The 19,223-nt window shown below is 37.5% G+C and overlaps 1 protein-coding gene across 1 annotated transcript in view; it reads left to right on the top strand.

Annotated features, from left to right (window-relative positions):
- Window positions 1–19,223, top strand: part of CDH2 (cadherin 2) — an 81,483-nt gene that overhangs the window by 913 nt on the left and 61,347 nt on the right. Inside the window, exons 2-3 of the mRNA XM_035317213.1 lie at window positions 17,996–18,059; window positions 19,114–19,176. Coding sequence (XP_035173104.1) covers window positions 17,996–18,059; window positions 19,114–19,176 — 127 coding nt within the window. The remainder of the gene's footprint in view (window positions 1–17,995; window positions 18,060–19,113; window positions 19,177–19,223) is intronic.

Genomic DNA, 19,223 nt, shown 5'->3' with positions numbered 1-19,223 from the left:
TTTTTTTTTTACTCTAGTTACAGAAAATCAGACTTATGTACATAATGTTAACTGAGGAAAGCATGGGTCTATTTGACCAGCAGCACTTCTACACTTTTTCCCTTCTTCCATTGCAGTTCAGGTGATCTCATTTTTGGTGGCAACCAGGGTTTGGTAATATAATTCTAAGTAGATAAAATGTGCAGATTCATCTAATGACGCTCCTGTACTTTGGAACTCACTGCATAAATTATATAGAACATTAATCCACAAAATATTACAACTACTGAGTGGCAATAATTTGTGGATGAAATTCACTCCATATGGATGACCCACTTAAGACTTCACAACTTCTGCCAAAGGTAGGTTTGTGTGATGTGGGAGGGTAAAATAATGAAATGTCATCTTGATGCAGTGTAAGAGGACAACTGAGCAAGGATCTTACTTTATAGCCTGTCCAGAACTTGGAGATCAGATAACTTGGGGAGCATTTCTTTCTCTTAGTTTTTGGTTTGTTTTGAATGGTACAAACTGCTTAGCTAATGGAAAGAAAAGCAAAATAGTGTGGTTTGGGCTTAAAAATGCAGTTATTTAAGGGGCAGCAGACAAACTAAAGAGAGGAGTAGGAGTCACATAGTCTAATTGCTATCCCTCAAACAGGACAAAATCTAATTGCTATCTGGTGTGCGGAGCCAAGGGACACTATATTGAATAAAGCTTTAAAATTAGACTCCAAGAAGGGAAATGTAAATTCTGTGAATTGTGCGTAAGTTCCAGTGAAATACTGGAAAGAAGAGCAGGCTGGTGGCAGGGCTGCAGGAGGAGCCCCTTGAGGTGGGTAGTACCATGTTCTAAAAGCAATAGGCCAAAATGATCACATCGTGTTAAAATAAAATTGTCTTTAGACAAAAATCTCTCTTTGAGGAAAGAGCATCACACAAATCTGAGATTATTGGGGTGCCATTACTTGTATTTACTGCTATTAACAGTGGCTATCATATTTAATGGAAAATAAAGGCATCCCTCTGCTTCTAGAGGGTAACTCCTGTAAGCAGCAAACATCAGAGGTCATGTGCCAGAAAACTCTTCAGGATATTCTGACAAGCTGTGACCAATTAGGAGGATATCCAATACCTGAGGGGTGTATTTTTAAATGCAGTTTAAAATGTGGAGAGAAATCTTGTAATATAATGGTCTTTTACCTAAAATGGAAGGCTCTCACAAGCACAGTAACTTTTTATAGAACGGGACTCATTCTGGAAGTTAAATTTAAAGCTGTGGTGCATGCAGGGTTCATAGTGAACTAACAAAAAATCAGAGAACACTGTTCTCACCTTAAAATGTGTACATTCTGGAAAGTCTGTAACAATGGCATCGTATTTCCTAGTGTATTGTTTGTCAATGAGATCTACATCAAATACACTTACTTTACAGGTTTATTTGTGTTCCCTCCAATTGCTAGCCTTGCATTTTCAATGGTACCTAAGGTTCAACTTCGTTTTTCTTTAATTCAGTATTGAAAAAATACATATGGATTTGGTCAAGCCTTTCTTTTTGTAACTCTGGTTCTGGAAAGTTGGTCTAGCAATACTGGTGCAACCTTATTGTTCATAGATCGGCCATATACTTAAATGCAACAGCTTACTCTACTTGGTCAAATCACCCCCTCACTCTCCAAAAATAATTGTACTTACCCTCTCACAGTTGTATTAGCTTTTTGTGTTTCAATTGCACTCTATAATCAATGCATTTCTTTGTTCAGGAGAGTATCTTGTTAGAAAGGAATCTATGCTCTCATAGACGAAAAAGGAAAGACATTATCTACTTCATCCCTATGAAGTATGTTACATTTGTGGTTTTTTTTAGGTTTTTTTTTTTTTTTTTTTTTTTCCTGTGCTAATTAAGTAGCTTTTCTTATTGCCAAATATTTTTGATAATCTTATTTTTGCATCTCAATCTCAGTTCAGAAAATGTGAGAACCACAGACCCTTTCAAAGACTACATGCCATTTTCTCATTTTTGCTCTTCTTATATGTCGGTGTTGCTAACCTTGAACCTTAGCAGACATTTCCTCCTTGATCCTGTGGAGTTGTTTACAGGTTTCCCATGACCAAAACGATACTTTTTTTTTTTTTTTTTTTTAACCCTCTCTGCTGTGAAGTTGTTCTAAACCAGTATCAGTTAAAAAAAAAAAAATAAGAAAAGAAAAAAAATGAAAATAATAATAAAAAAGGATCTTATACAGAGAATTACAGGAACAATTTGAACTCGTTATTCTTTGACTGTACCATTGGTCAGTGCTTTTTCCAGGGATCATCCATTCCCAAACGTAATGTTAAAGGGGGTTTGTCAAGTCATTACAGAAGCAATCTTAAAATACTTTATTTGGTTTCTTCCCTGAACTTTTTCTTGAAGGGAGGCTTCTTTCCGTTATCAGTTCTGTGCTGGGCTGGTTGATGTGTGCATGAATACGCAGGTTCATTAATCCTACTGTTTTGCCTCTAGCTGTTCAGCACTGTCTCTGGAAAGTGGGTCTTAAAACAGTTTTATGAACGCTTTTTAGAGTGATGATGTAACAAAACAAACAAAAAAAAGAGCTAAGATTTAGTAGATCTTTTTCAATGCCTGAAAAAGGGAAAAAGGGATATGCTTCTTGTTTCTCTCACCCCATTATCTCTGGCAAGGTGTTTGTTCCTGGAGCATGTCAGAATGTTACCTTCAGTTTTTTTTTTGTTTTTTGTTTTTTTTTTTTGAGGAAGTAATTGTTTTTGTTGTTTCTATTCCAAGATTTGTTTGTTCTTGTTTTGGAAGGATTCACTCTAGGCTTTTTTGCTTTGCTATTCCTTTGTGTGGTTTTAAAAAAAAATCTATGATTTAATATCACCTATTGTTTGTTTGTCCAGTGACAGTACTCTCTAAATCCATGTTTTACAATTCTAGCCATACCAGCCAAAGCCCATGTGGGAAAACAGTAAAACTGCAAAGAAGAAAACAAATTCTGCAGGTGAATGACATAGACTGGCCATTGTCACGTAGCTTGCAAAGAGCCAAGAACTGTTCTTACTCTAAAAACTATTTAGAAAGAGATGGGGCAGAGTATAAGAAATCAAGAGTCAGGAAAAAGGGTCTCTTTTTATAACCACTGCAATGTGATCATTGAGTTTTCTTTTTTCCTTTCTGTTTTAACAATTTCCATGTGGTAGAGGTTTTTTAAATGCAACTGCAGAGCAAGTGATTTTTATTCAAGACTTTCCCTGATACTCTGCTTCCATTTCCCTTATCTAACCAGCCTGGTGCTCTCGCTGTACCCTCATGGGTTATGCTGCCTTACAGAATTCCTCTTCCTCCCTACTCTGTGTCCTTCAAGTATTTTGCAGATTATTATCACAACTCCCTCATTTGTTGCTTAGGCAAGATATACAATATGTTTAGCTCTTTAATCTTCCAATGTGAATTGCTCTTGCCAGGCTCCTTCTTACTTGCTTCCCTCAGTTTGTCTTTATTCTCTTTTTTCAGCTTGGAAAAACAAAGGCTCTGGAGGACAAGTAAGAGGAGATAGAGTAGATGGAGATTTTATCAGTAGTTGTGCTGTCTCTAGGCATCTTGGATGATGTGATCACAAACAGCGTATGCCATATGCCTTTTCTCTTGTAGGTCATTAGAGGAGGAAAGGCATCTCAAGTATTATTACATTGACTTAGATGAGAGCACCAGTGTCAAGCAGAAAGATGCAATGAATTTAAGTTTTTGTTTTGTTTTGTTTTTGATGAAGGAAAAATAATTTAAAAGTAGTATAGCATCCTAACCATACTGTGGTTATGAGAGGACTTAGGTTTGTAGTCCTTTTTAGCTTTATTTCCTTGCCCTGGTTACCCTGTATGTTTGAGAGGTGTTTTTTAAACAAAGATGAAGGAGCAAATGACAGGAAGGAAAGACTTATTATGAATGTAAATGGTAACAGCTCTTATTCTAGCGAGAACTAGTAGAATTTTTATAGATACAGAAAAAATGCACGACTTACTGCCAGACATTTTATGTGAGACAGTTAAAGTTGTTTAGGAAAGTTAGGCATCTGAAACGGGATCAGAAAGCAGATCAGTCTGGGGAATTGTCCTATCTGGCAGCTGTCTGTAAAAGAAAACTGCAAGCAAGAATGATCTTTTATTTCCCCAAAATAATGTATGCTTTTCCAGATTTAACAGCAGCCTTTTAAGAAATATGTGTTTGAGTTTCATTGCCCCACATGGTGAAAATAAGCACCAGTGAGGAAAGACCAATCTCCAAAATTGTCCTAGCTTCAGATGGAAGCAAATAAAAGAAAGGATCATTACCCTCCAGTGTTATCAAATAGGTAAAATCCCTCAATATCAGATTTCCTGGCATAGCTGACTTTTCCCAAAACATCTGATGTCAGAGTAAAGCAACAAATTTCATAGGATTTAAAATGCATTGGGCAACTGTGACTTCCTTGCCTGTAGTAGACATCCAGCTGCTTTGTGACTGTTCTAGATCTCAGTTAATGAAGAGAGCTATTTAATTACTGTGTTTTAAGTCTGTTAATTGTAGATCTTAGAAGGTGTACTGTAGAAAAGCTGTTCTGCCATCAGTAGGCCTGAGTTTGTTAGATGGAGATCATAGAATGATAGAATATCCCAAGTTGGAAGGGACCCACAAAGATTACAGAGTCCAGCTTCTACTTGTGTAGGATGTACCCATCCAGTGGAAAATGCTGTAGATGTCAACAAAAAGATAGAAGTTTTCCACAACTGCATGCTTCTGTTATATTCCTAGCTCTTTTTGAATTTGCTGATGAGAGATGATGGCTTTGCCTATTTTTTTTCCCTTTGGAAACATGTTTTTGGATAGTAAAAACAGTCAGCATTCTGGGTACTCTTTATGAATTTTAGCTTCCTTCCTGAAATTACTGCCCTTTTCCAAATCCTGTGCTTCCTTTCTTGTAACTTGAAAGAGGTATTTGAGAACGTATAATCATTGACAAGTACAAGTGGGTGATGTAATACTTTACAAGCCTATTGGCAGTATGATTTTAAGCGTTGTGTTCATCATTATACCATTGATGTTTTTTAGAGTAAATCAACAGATACCACAGTCTTATCTGAGATATTTTTCCCTACGTTTGGGGAAAAACTGCTGAGGCATCAGATGCTGGATATTTATTGAAATAATCCTTATAGATATGGTTCAACAAAGACTATTCAGGGTAGCAAAGAATTATTCACAAGCACATGCATTTTCTGTACGTGGAGAATATTTCATATACAGCTCATTTGCCATGTTTTGGCATCATCCAGCTTGATTATTTTCTTCTGGAAGTCATCAACATTTTATTGACTACCGCATGTAAAACAGAATGATCTATTACAGAAAGAAGCTGACTGGTTAGATTCAAAATTATTTCACTTGGCTACTGTATGTAATGTGTATGTCCATACCCAAAGGACTCGATACTTATGGAAATAATTTATATACTGGGGAAAAAAACAACAAACTGACAAGTACTGGGCCACATAAATCAGTACAGTTTCTCTGAAAGTTTGTAGTTAAGCTTGAGTATTTTCAAGACTATAGTTCTTATTTTCTCTAAAGGAGATAGTGTCATATATAGGGAACTGGAGAACTGCAAAGGTAGAAACCCCGCAGCAGAAGTCTAGACTTTTCTCTGCATTTTGAAGACCAAATTCTTGTCTACTTAACAGCAAGACAAACTCAATCAGCTAATGAAATCAGCACTCTGAGTTACTTTAAAAAAGGATGATAGTGGAGGATCTCTTTGTAATTGACTCTTTTCCTTTCCCTTTAAAAAAAAAAAAAAAAAAAGGCACCAACAGCTTTTAGCAGAGGAATTTTGTAAATAGTTGATTGTATTCTCCTCTCTCTTCAGTGCTGGTGGAAGTCGTGATGGATTATGGTCATAATTTTTTTCTTGGGGAGGTTGAAGTGAGGGGAAGCTTACGAAATGAACACCAGACAGAGCCATGTATTACACAGTATATTTCTCAGCCTCAGTCATACGGAATATTATTGCCCTAGCTGTCTCTTCAGCACATACCAATGCTGTATTATGCAAGGTCACATGAGTAATTTCAGCTATTGTGATGAAGCTATGGTTAGTCGTGACCCAGGATTTATACTGTGGTCTTCAGTGCTGTGAAAATGTTATCCAGGGGAGTACTGTACTTGTTGAGGAGTGTGTCCTGGAATGTGAATTCTGCTCGGAGTTGAATAATACATTGCCTTTCTGAAAACCCGTTTTGCATGTCTCTGTTCGTATAATTATTCATAAATGAAAAGAGAGTGAAAAGGCAGCCCTTCAATTCACAATGTCCCAAGGTGCTGAAATAATGTATTTTTTAAATGCCTTTATATAGTGTTGTATTTCAGACTTTTCCCAGTTTTAAGTTGAAGCCCCATCCAAAGAAGAGGAGGTTGGATGGCTCAGTGGTTGTCATTATGACCTTAATAAAAGCCTGAAATGAATGTCTTTAAAGCAATATGTGGGGCTGATGTTGGCAAAAAGTCCATGTTTATTCACATTTTTTTTTAAGTGCAACTGTGATGGCAAACTACTTTTGATGAGAATTTATTCCTGTTTACCTCTCAGTTCAAGGATAGTTAATGTTTTAAAGTTGGCTCTGATACCCAGCTATGGATATTGCCTCTTTATTACATAACTGCGTAAAGAGCTACAAGGTATTCTCTGGCTGTTTATAGGAAGAATGTGATTTACTTGTTTCCAGAAATGGGAAAAATGCATCAGGCGTAGAGTTTTGCTCTCCAACACATTTGCATTGCACATTTTCTGCTGAAACTGTATTATGCAAAGATAAACTCCCAGTACCATCCAAAAGGGAGGAAGAAAAAAAAAAAAAAAAGGAAAAAAACGGCCATTTGTTAAACACATAATTTAATATACTTGAAATGACTTGTGTTTCCTAAACAGAAGCCTTGCAAAGACAAGTGCTAGGGGCATAACTCAGACTTGTAGCTATGAGCTATGGGCATCAAGAGGGTGAGAAACAACACGGACATTTCATTGCAGATCCTGTCCTTCTGTAGTGCCAAAGCAGTAGGGATGCACGTCTTGCACTGGTGTCAAATGTTGCTTCTGCAAGCTTGGCATCAGCATGGCTGTATGGATGCACAAACAAAAACCAAAAGAAAAACCCAAGTGACTGTTTTCAGTGGGCCCGATGTACAGATGGGGCCCAAAGCTGTTTTTCACCGGTCTCCGTTTTGTCACTGTTGTCCCTGCTTGCCCATACAGGAGTAGGAACAAAAGGGCTTTTATCTTAGGACCAGGAAATATTTTCACCTAACATAGTGAAAGTACTACCTGAGAAGTAAGGATCTGGTGTTTGCAAGAGCCAGGAGAAGGGGCTTCCCGCTGGGAGAAATGGATGAACAAAACAAGACACAGTGTGCACGCATGGGCACATGCACTAATATAGCAGCAGTGCTCTGGTGGTCTTTATCCTTGTCTTGAAATTACATTTCCTGTAGACTTGCTAGCTTGGTTTGACAGGCTGTTAAATGGATGACTGCATTGCCACATAAATTAAATAATTTGAGAGTTAAATTGTAGAAATGAATCCTGTCTGGAGTCTTTGTCTAGCATTAAAATTTCATTGAGCACCACTGCTAAATTTTAGGAGTAAATTCTTATTATACCCACTTAAACTTTTATCTGCATGTGGAAGCACGGTTTTACATTTGCTTTTCATAGTGGAGGAGAAGGCAAGAAGCTCTCAGGGCTAAAAGCACGTGGTCAGCCAGTCCGAGCTTCACACAGCAACATAATTATGAAGAAAACCTTGTTTGGCTGACAGCGTATCAATGGATTAGGTTTCTTTGCACAGTGTTAAACAAATTGTTAAAATAGAAGAGTAGAAAATAATGCAAGTAGCATGAATGCTAAATAAACCAAATTGGATATTATTGAAGTCCCATGAAAATATTGAAGTAGAGAATTACATATTCAGGGAAAGATTCAGGAAATTGGTGAGGCACCTTGCACTGTACTTTGTGGCTAGAAACATTTTGTATGCTATTTTAAAAATAACTCTTATAGGCATCTCTGCTCTGAGAACTTCTGAGAAAATGCAGTAGGTATCAGCCCGAACCTTATGCCATTAGCAAACAAAGTGGTCTCGGCAGCAGATTGCCAGTTCTGTGCTTTAGCTGTGTGCTCATCTGGATTACTGGGGGAAAATAATTATGGAAATAATTTTTCATGTTTGGTGTATGCTTTTATTAGCAATTGCCCTCCCTCTTGTCTTTTTATCTGCCCCGTAGCCCTCCAGTGAAAATGCATTTTACATGCAAATGATAATAATCAACCTTTGCAAATCCATTTGACTCAGTTGAAAGGAATAGAACTGGACTGATTGTCATACTTCGTTCTTGATTTTTTTTTGTGGGCATCTGTTTTGTATGGAGAAAAATAATATATGGGGAAAATTGAAAACTACGTCTCTTTCTGTGCTTGCATTTAAAGAGGCTACGGTAATTTTACTAAGAATTTCCATGTTTGATTAACTGATTCTTTAAATGATTGAGAACTCTTACTTCAGAAAGCAATTCCACTTACGAATTCATTTCATTACCAGTATTGTTTTCAAATGAAGATAGGTTTTAATATAGTGTGATGTACTTAAATTGTTTTCTTTATATGGTGAATTTTTTGAAAACTACATTTAATAAGTCATTAACATAGAAGACTAGTACATTAACAAAATGAATGTTTGACAAATAGAATTTTTAAACGTATATTGTTTTTTTCTTTTCACATAATTGCAACATTGAAAGTGCTCTTAGTATAATTCAGCTTTAGCAAATGGTGCTTTTAATCAATTGATAAATTGTAACTTTTTCGTTCTATTATGCAATTAAAGTATTCTTACCAAGCAACTACATTATTACCTTTAATATGCATCAGTTATTCTGACCAGTGCAAGGGGGTATGGGGGGAAGCCTTGTAGTGCTTATTTAATGTATTCACTCTGCTGTTAATAAAGCAAGCTGAAAGTTTATATGCTAAGTTATGTCTCATTCATATCATAAAAAGATAACATGTTGTGAGCGCAAGTTGGCTTAAGAAGAATGGTGTAGAAGGAGTGGGAAGGTAAATCAGAACAGCTGAAAACCAAAGGCCATGCCTATTTAAGCTGTCTTTGCCCCATGAAATTTCTGGAGAGGTGGGTTTTAAGTTAGAGCTAACAACATGTATGGAAATACAGGTTGCTGCGGGTAAGGTGACCATACCCATAGAAAAACAAATTTCTGAGTACTTCCGTACTAACATGGTTTTAGTATTAATAACTTTAGTCTCAGGTTTTATTGTGCTGTCACAGCTTGGTACTTTGTCAACTACAGATAAAAATGAGTAGGTGGTTGTATAACTATTTATATGTCACTTGACATCAGGGATGATAGTTTAATATGAAGGAAGGTGTTCTCCTTAAAATTAGTTTGAAAAAAATAATTTTTAAACCGCGTGTTACAAGTAACACAGAATTAGTTTAATGCAGAATGATTAAAAAGGTAGTTTTGTATCTCGTAACCCACAAAAAAAGTCTTCTGATATAGACAGCCTGTATCTGTAGCTTTCTTTAGAATGAAATGGGGAAGCCCAAGCCTACAACGTAGCATAGCGATCTCTTCAGTGTGTCCATGCACTGAAGGTTTGAGCAGGTGGAAGGCTGCTTGTTTGGCTGCTTGTGCTCCAGAGCTCTGCTCCTTCCCCTGGGCATGGAAGAACCAAGCTATCTGAGTCTGTGGTTTGCTGGTGGACCTCATCCTGCTGAGGGTGTTTTTTGTCTTCCTGCTTACGGTAGCATATTGGTATGGGTGTGATACATGCACCATCACAACTGTGTATGTAACTGAAAACAGTGATGGAAATACAGTGGTTCAGGACAAGAACCTGGGCTGGCTTTTCAGATGATGATCTTAAAACATTTAGTGAATTTGTTTTGTATTATTATGGTTAGATTCACTGTATCAGCAAGTTTCCTCTTTCCTTGGATGAGCAGCACAGCTCCTTTCCTTCTTTGCGTGGTTTTGTTCCCACTCCACTTTGTTTCTTTGACAGCCTTGATTTACTTCATTACATCTTGGTGGCTCATCGTCGTGGATCAGTAAAAGAACTGCTTTTATCGTGCTTTGCTTTACACGGATGCACAGCCCTTTGTGTCCTCCACTCCCAACTTTCATCCTACCTTTTGTCTCTCTTGCATGGAAATCGATCCCTCCTGAGGAGTGCCGGTGCCATTTCAAAGGTGGCAGGAGGACAAAATCGACAGATCCTGGGAGGACGGGAGGCAGCCCGCCTGTCTCAACATGGCTGCTCCGCTCAAATATTAAAGCTGGTGGCAAGCCACTCTGGGAGCACCATCTTCAGACTTCTTCACTGCGAATAACCTCCAGCCCTCCGAGTGTATGCAAAGCAAGGGGGCCTGAATAAGAGCATTGTGTTACAGGAACTTAACACGGAGCAGGACTAAAAGCCCGGTTTCGCTGGTTATTTTGGACATTTCACATTCAAGCCATGTCTGGAAGAAAGAAGCTCATTATGACTCAGTTCCGTTAATTAGACGTAAATTACTGTCTTTAGTGCCCTAGCACAAAAGAAGGTAATGGGAGTTCTGCTGGACCAGAGGATGCAGAAATTCTAATGAGCTGAGAGCATGGGCTAGGAGGGGCGGGAGCACAAGGCCCCATTGAACCTCTGTGGTTCACACTGGAGAGTGCGTGTGCAAGAACCCAAGTCGGAATAATCCCTTTTTAACCTCCCATATTTGTTACGTGTAATTACCAAGATGATCGGTGCTACTGCCTTTAATTGGTGTGATGAACAGACACAGTTCGTCCAATAAAAACTTTTTATCTAGCACAGGAAGCTTTAAGTAATCATTTAAAAAAATAAAAAAATAAAAAAGGCCTTTAATTCTTAAAAGCTCAAAGGGAGAACCAAAAATATTTCCTGACTTCTCATGGTCCTAGGATAGCCCTGGGCTTCTCACAGTAATTTGCATGTCTTTGTCATGTATATGGATGAAATATGTCTATTATGTATCATCCAGAATACATTATCCTTAAAATTCTGTTCTGGAAGCAGAAATGTGAAAGCTTTAAAGAAATAAATGAGTATGCCTGTATCTCTCTCTATTCAAGAAAGGGGAATAATAATTTCAGTTTAAGCAAGCGATCCTTACATTAAATGCTGTTATTTTTTCCATTGCTTGCAAAAATTAATAGTGTATAAAATGTATGACTTAAAAGATGCTTTAATCTACTAAAAAGGATTTGAAAAAAAAAAAACATTTAGCAGTTTTGCTTGTTGGCTACTCAAAAAAAAAAAAAGAGGATTTTTTTTCCCTTACTGTAAACATGGAAATTTTTCTTATTTGCCTTAATAATGGATAACAATAACCACAGTCTTCCTTCTTTGCCAGGATTTTGTCAAATGGTAGCTCTGTCAACCCTCTGTCTTGTGCACTAAACAGTCTTTGTAGGTTTGTCCCACTCTCTTCTGCTGAATTCAGAAATAATGCATTAGTGTGATGTCTAAATCATCAAAGGCAAGACAATGGAATAGTCATTCTTGAGAGACTGAAAGAAATAGGAGTATTTAAAGTAGCTTTTGATTTGTTTTTGAATCTTAGTGTCTGATGAGCAAAAGCTAGTTGTAGAGAAGTAATACCAAATGATGGGCTGGTTTACTTTTAGAAGATGGGCATGGTGCATATTTTGTTTGTTGCTGTGTTGTTATCTGTTTGACCGTTCACCTAAATGTTTTTCAGGGCCAAATAGAAAATACTTTTCTACCATCTAAGCAATGTCTCCAAGAATAGTTTTTTGTTCTTAAGGTACTGAAGTGATAGTATAACTAGGCTGGATATCCATAGTGAAACTGGGATTTGTGGTCTTGCCTCCTCACTTTTAGATGTTGTCTGTTCAGCAAAAAGCCATTGAAGTATGAATGAAGGAACAGAACAGCAGGCTGCTCAGCACCACTGAAAAGCCACTGAAGTGGGGGAGGTACCAGGCAGCCAGAGAAGGACTTGCAAGTGAATATGAGTCAAATTGTAAAGGTTCAGGCTTTCTTGAAAGGGGAGGTGATGTGTGTGAAGGACAGGATGTAAAAAATATATGGAATGGTAGGTTTGGGCAAAAAACTTAGGGAATAGTAGGTTTGGGAAACCTACACCTAATCTAATACACAATACTTAAACTATAAATAAAAAGGCTTGCAGTTGGATTATCACTGTTTGAAATGCAGGAAACATAAGCACGGTATTTCTGTGGAGACTGTTATTAAAGCAGAAGTATCATCTCCTCCACTCATAAGAATAACTGCTGGGTTTATTTTTAATTACTACTCATTTTCTAACTCTTAAAGTACCTGTTGAAGTAATAACCTAAAATGGACAGAAATAGTTTCACAAACTTTTGTACTCAAGCGGCAAATCATACCACAGACACCGACTTGTCTCCTAGGCATTTTCACTACTGGAAGTGTTATGGTTTACTCTTAAAACAGCTGTCTTGCATTCGCGCTGTTGTAGAACTGTAAAATCTTAACTTGTTCTGAAGTGTCCTTAAAAAAAATAATTTATTTGAACAGAGTGAATTCTTCTGTTCTTATCTCAAACTGTTTGGTTTGTAAATCCCCTTTTTAGCCTCTTCAGTTACTTCAGCAAGTTGCATCTTTTACTGTACCATCTTAATCATCAAATGTGGTTACTGTAAATCATCCTTGCAGTGGTCATTTGTTACAGACAGAATGTTTGTCCCTGTAGGTGGAAAGGAACAACTGTTACCTCCAAGGGTCATTTCTGAATGCAGAAGAAATAGTGGATATTTATTTTCCTAACAATTTCTGCATGTTTACTATTTCATATATCCAAATTGCAATCATATTTTGCACAGATACAAAGCACAGGTTTTACTCTTACTGCAATGTTGCCAACTGAGATTAATTTTATAGATGTTATTGATGTGATTCTTGTATTATGCAGGTCAGAATTCTGCACGGATTCTTTCTGGTCAATCAATTTACCATGCAGGACATTGATATTGAAATGCTTATTAAATAAGTACTCTTATAAATTGTTTGAGAAGCAAATCCTGGCGCAGATCTAGAAGCCTCACTGCATCAGCTCATGTCCCTCAAGTCCCACCTTCGGCATCATCTGATACTAATTTACTTAACTAGCCTTGTGTTTTATGCACTTCAGTTATGCCTGTTGCATATTCCAGTGCCCTGGCATGTGTTTCTCTTCCTCCTTTTAATCAGTGGAAGAATGACTTCTGAAGAGGTTGAGTCAAAGTTATTAAAAACGTGAATAGAATTAATATGAAAAGATTCAGAAATATATGTTTTCTTTCATTATCTTTAAGCACAGGTAGCAGGGAAGCCTCTCTCATATAACTTGGGCAGACCTCCTAAGCAGGGGATCTTCTGCAGTTAGTGGTTTGTTAAAAGTAAGTACATGATCTCTTCTGCCAGCTTGTCCAAAGGGCTCAGCTTCCAGCTTTTTTTTTTTCTTTGTCTTTCTGCGTGCATGCATTTCTTGCCTTGAATTCCAGAAATTTTCAAAGGGAATAAAACCTAGAGAAAGAAATATCTTTCTCTAAGGCTGACTTTGGATATATACAGGGGCTTCTAGCAGCGCCAAAAGGTGTATCATTATTAGCCACTATTGAACAGCTAGTTCTCCTTTAAACCTTGATAGGCCCTGATAGGGAAGTGCCTTGTTATAGTCCAAACCACGCTTTGGTTGACTGCTTCGGCACTTTGAGTGAAATGGCATGTTTTCTGTAGCTTCCATGGATACTCAAGGTATTACCAAAGCAGAGAGAAGAAATATATCCAACGGTTCAGACAATTAGAAAATAGTTTATTGCATCTTTTTCACATCATACGTGATTACCTGATTCCTCTCATCACTTGATTACTTGATTTTCTCTCTGTACTCATTTCTTTATTTATTTATTGGGGGGCGTTAAATATTTTAGCAGTGTAGTTCATAGGTTACAGACAGAGAAAGAAAAGGTAAAGCAGCTGTCTGCCTCTGTGCGAGGCTTTACAAGTTTCAGCACCAGTTTGTGGGGTGCTTTTATGAAAAGGGGAGCAAGAACTGGTGGCAGAAGGTGCTGCCGTCTGTTGAGAATGAGGTAAGGAGCACAGTTAAAATAGCAGGGCAATATTCCTAGGTAGGCAATGAAGCTAGATACATCACAGGCTAAATGCAACCAGAACCTAGTAAGGTATATTTTTATCCGACTCATTACTCAATAAGTGCTTTGTGAGATCCCTTTTCCAGCGTTAGTTCCTTCCTGCCTCTAACTGGCACATCTTCACATATATTAGGCCTTATGCCCTTGTTTTGCAATCCTCCACTATTATTTCTATTGCTGTTTCATACTTAGCTCATCACAGTGTTCTTCAATAGCCTATTAAAGCATCCCTCCAGATTCTTCCTGCTCAGTTGGGTACCGTTCAACAATTTATGGGAAGCTTTTTGTTTGTGCCCATGAACTGCAACGCAAACGAGAGAAGTCATTGCTCCTTGTCAAGTGGCAATGCTAATCGTGACCCACATTGGGTGTATCGTTAAAGCTATTTGGGATCTGGTGGCAGGAGCCTGTGCCAGGTCAGCTGGTACCCGTTCAAGATCAGGGCTTGTGCATGAGTGAGTCCCCGAGGGGCAAGTACATAGAAACCCAGCTGTAGTTCACTAGAAGGGTTATATCAAACCTGAGACTTCTAAAAGACCCATCACCCTTAGACACTAATTCTAATCTAGACTATTTACCTGTAGGCAGTCTCAACATCAGAACTGTAAACAAATTTTTCAGTAATTTTTCCCTTCGGATATCTGTATGTATAAATTACTTCTGATCTGTACTGACTCACTCCCTCATTGTCACAAATGCTGCCTAAAAACAGGCAGACCACATAACCTTATTACGAACAAATCTGTTTCAGTGTGAGGTTATCATAAAAAAAATAATACATATATTTTTTTCCTCCTTGCCGATGGCTGTGTTCTGACTTTGTGGAAATACTTGTGCAGACGAATTAGACCATTTTAAAAGACATATATAGCATTAGTGGGGTCTGGGGTTTTCGTGTGACTTGAATTGGTTTCTTTGGTCTGGAGTAGCCAGTGTATTCAGTCATGTGGTGGATCACGCCAAAGTGCTTTCATGGCTTGAACGTGCCCTGCCACAGCTCACTTAAGGCAGTTTTGCAAGTCTGTTTTTGTTCAGTGCAAGCACTCCAGATATATTAGAGAAGTGATGTTAGCTAGGGCATGAGTTCCCAGAACATCCAGAACTACTTGATCTTTGATCCTAGTTTGCCGTTAGTTTCCATTGTAGCCCTGGGCAAATCTTTTGACTTTGTACAGTTGTCGTTCCTTAGCTGCAAAGTAGGAATACTTGCCCACCTGAGAATAACATTGTGAGGATTTTAAAACAACCAAAAAAGGGTTTATGTGACCCAAAATTTGTCATTTTTTAAAACTGTGCTAGTTGGCCTAATTCAAGATCATTCTTTATACAAAACTTGTCCTTCATTGTTAGACATCTGGTGTCAGTCATCTGGGCTTCTGTAGTCTCTAGTGGAGGGGGAGTTATTTTTAGATGCCAGTTTGTCCAGCCTGTCTTAACCCTTTAGGAAAGCAATTTGTCTTTCAGTTGAATACAGAAAGTGGCCAGATGAACAGGCATTTGGGCTCACTACAGTTGGTTGAAATGAATTCCACCATTCTCAGCTAGTCAATGTCATCTTTAAAATACTCATATTTATTTAAGAACTTGAGTAGAAAATCAGGTAAAAGATATGTCAGATACTTTCTAGAAGCCTGGTTCTCTAGAGTATCAGCAGAGGAAAGAAGCCTTTCCACAAATACTACAACATCAACAGTGTCCCCATGTCAGTCATTTAATACACTGTTTCTTTAGGGCTAGGATAAATATCTCTCAGTGTCCTAAGGCATTGGTATGCATCAATATATATTTACTAGTATGTGCGTGCAGAGCATGTGTATATATACAGACAATGCAAATGTCCTAAGAGGTAGGAATAACCTATTCTTTAACATTGAATACATTCTGCATTTTTCTGTATCCCCAAATACCAAGTCTCAATCTTATTAGATGTGACCTGTTACTATGAAAATGTTTGTTAATGATGTATGCTCTCATGTATCTAGTACTTGTCTTTGGATAAAGGCCAAAGAAAGCATTTTTTAATGGAAACAACAAAAAGTTTCAATTCATTGGTTGGTTTTTTATAATCTCATTCTGCTCTCAAAATGAAAATTGAGTCTTTAATATCAATTACAGAGACTGTCTTTGAAAACCGAAGTTTTTTAGCTGTGCTATTAGCAAAACTTTGACTGTTTGACAGAGGATTTCTCATGATGGAATTTGACTGCTTTGGAATAAATGCAGCAATAACCTATATATTTTGAAGTCTTAAATGTTGAAATTATTTCGAAAGTAAGGTTCCTGTCCATCAGAAACTTGAATGACTCTTTTGTGAGAGCTGAAGTGGTTCTTTTTAAGAGCTTTGCGGGCAACCATCTCTCTTCTATGTGAAATATACTTACCTGTATCTTTAGCTGAAAAGGAGCTTGTCAAGTTTGATATTATGAATATTGCATGGGGGGGGGGGGGGGGGGGAATATGTTTAATTATTAATCTGTATTTTATTTGATAATACTGCGTTTAAGCAGTGTTTTATCCTTACTACATGATACACACACCTATAATTTAGAAGCATGTGATACTTTCTGTTGATTGTAGAACTAGCATTCCTGTTGCTTCTGCTTAGCAAGCTGTTATGCACACAGTCACAGTGTCTGTGATATTTATTGTATGCCAGCGTTCCCATTTTGCTTTTTCCCCCCCCATACATATTTTCTGTATGCTAGAGCTTAACGTCTACATTCCCTCCTGTGCAGCAAGACTCTGTGAGTGTCGGTGGGAGTAGAGCAGAGCTGACAGTATATAATTCTAGTAAACTTCCCTCTGCTTCTGTGGCACAATCCCTCAGCAGGAATGTGGGCTCGTTTTGCATTTTTTTTCTGTTGTTTGCATCTGCACAATAGAAGAGGGATTACTGGAGCAAATGGGGGTGGGGTATAATATACGGATTTTAAAAGGAAGGGGAAAATGAGCTAGAGGAAATAATGTTCAGGTATGGTATTAAGAGCCTGCTTCTGATGGGTTTAAAGTGATTTATTGATTCATATATTTATTAGCATTTTTTCAATGCAGATAAACTAAGTAAAGCTATTAGTCAGCTACAGATACCTTTTTATCTGTATCACCTACCAATAAATTTAGTCTTGTTATTTTCTACCACAGGAACAACATTGATGTAAATATTCTTTAAAGCTATAAAGGTGATCCTAGCAGCAGGAGTGTAAAACTCCAATACTTCAGCTACTGTATGAATACAGAGATTTGTATCCAGGACTGCATCTTCACAAGGAATCCACATATGACCAGTTCAGAGCATATAAGTAGCCCTGTCCACATTTACTGAGAATGTATCAGTACAAAAATGACTTTGCAGATTCAGGCTTTGCTTTCCATTCAACATGGCAAATCATACATATGACCACCTCATTGTGATTTGCATTAGCTAAGGCTGCAAAATTTGCTTTTTGGCTGTGTGGTGTTGGTGTTATACTATATATGTTTGCATTACAAACACATCATTCCTGTATGATCTTTCCTTGTTCCTGTGCTTCTGAGTTCAGCTGTTAAGGATGGAGATTTGGAAAATTTGAAACTGACCTGGATTTGGAATTGTATCCGTAAAATATGCTCTGTGTAATGCTAAGGTCTAAATAAGGATACCAATTCCCATAAAACAGAGTAGTGGAAACAACTGGGATCTGCTACAAAGAGTGAGACCTGTTTTACTTACTGTAATTGAAGTTTGAATATGTTAGTTTGTAAATATTTATTTTAGGCATCAATTTTTGTGAAAATTTAGTCAACTGGCTGATGACTGCTGATACAGAAGGCATGTACAGGTTTGTTTTCTAGATGCTAATAAGTGTGCAGTTTCATTTTCTCCTATGAGAAAAGAAGGAAGGAAGGAAGAAAATATTCCTGGTTACAGTTTTTACAGTTATGTCTTTTTTTTTTTTTTTTGGCAGGAACTGGTAGGTGAGTCAGTAAAAACTTTGAAATAGGGCAGTCTGTACATCAGCTACATGGAGCATGTAGCCTTACAAAAAGCCTGAGAAACGAAGCTGTTCTAAATGCTGTAAAACAGTAGACTTTCTGCTGGGGCAAAGGGGAATGTTCTCTGGAAGTAAGCAAGCTCTAATTTGTTGTTTCCTAGCTTTGCTATGGTGAAATTTAATAGACATCTGATATGACATGGGCAAAATGGAGCGTTTCAGCTATCAGCAAACATTTGTTATCTTTTTAGCTGTACCTGCGTATAAATAGATGTGGCGGAAGATCTTAATTACAGTTTATATAAGAAGAGATATTAGAACTTTCAAATTCTTCTGGGAGTCAAGCGGAGACCTTTTTGTATGGTTTTGAGATATTTTAATTGGATCTAGGAAAGATTAAAGGGCTGGCTGAAACTTTCCTTAGCATCGCTCTATGTTACAGCATTGTGTAATTGTTTTACCAAATACACATGCACTTAATGTGTAAAAACGTCTCATCCTAATTCTGAGCAGCATTTGAGAGCATCCTCTAAAATAATGAGGTAGGCTGTAAATGGGCATCAAACATGGAAAGTGATTTTGATGCAAAAGTGTATGCAAGTATTGAGCTTGTTAATCTTTTGGTTGCTCTACCTTCCTATTAGGATATATCTCTAGTGCAACATCACAAAATGGATGCACTTGCTGTCTGTGTCAATCTTGTGTAACACTTCTTTCATTTACTTACAAAATAGAAGTGGTTGGAAAAAGAGTGTTGTGTAGTTCATTCTGCTTTATGCATCATCATCAACATACTCCTGTGTTCTGAGCCTGGTTTTCATTGTTGGGATTTACATACAAAATGATGGTCCCACAATTTTTGATAATTTTGATAATGTGATCTTCTTTGTTTCACGTGCAGATACACAAAGGGATTTGTCAGCCTCAACCAGTTAAATAAGCTTGATGCAGTAAGTGTAAAGAGGTAGAGCCAATATCAAAAACAGGTTGTCCTTCCTATCCATCCTACAC

The sequence above is a fragment of the Oxyura jamaicensis genome, chromosome 2 (genome assembly GCF_011077185.1).
Source record: "Oxyura jamaicensis isolate SHBP4307 breed ruddy duck chromosome 2, BPBGC_Ojam_1.0, whole genome shotgun sequence".
Taxonomy (NCBI): Eukaryota; Metazoa; Chordata; class Aves; order Anseriformes; family Anatidae; genus Oxyura; species Oxyura jamaicensis.
This window is presented reverse-complemented; position numbering and strand designations above follow the sequence as displayed.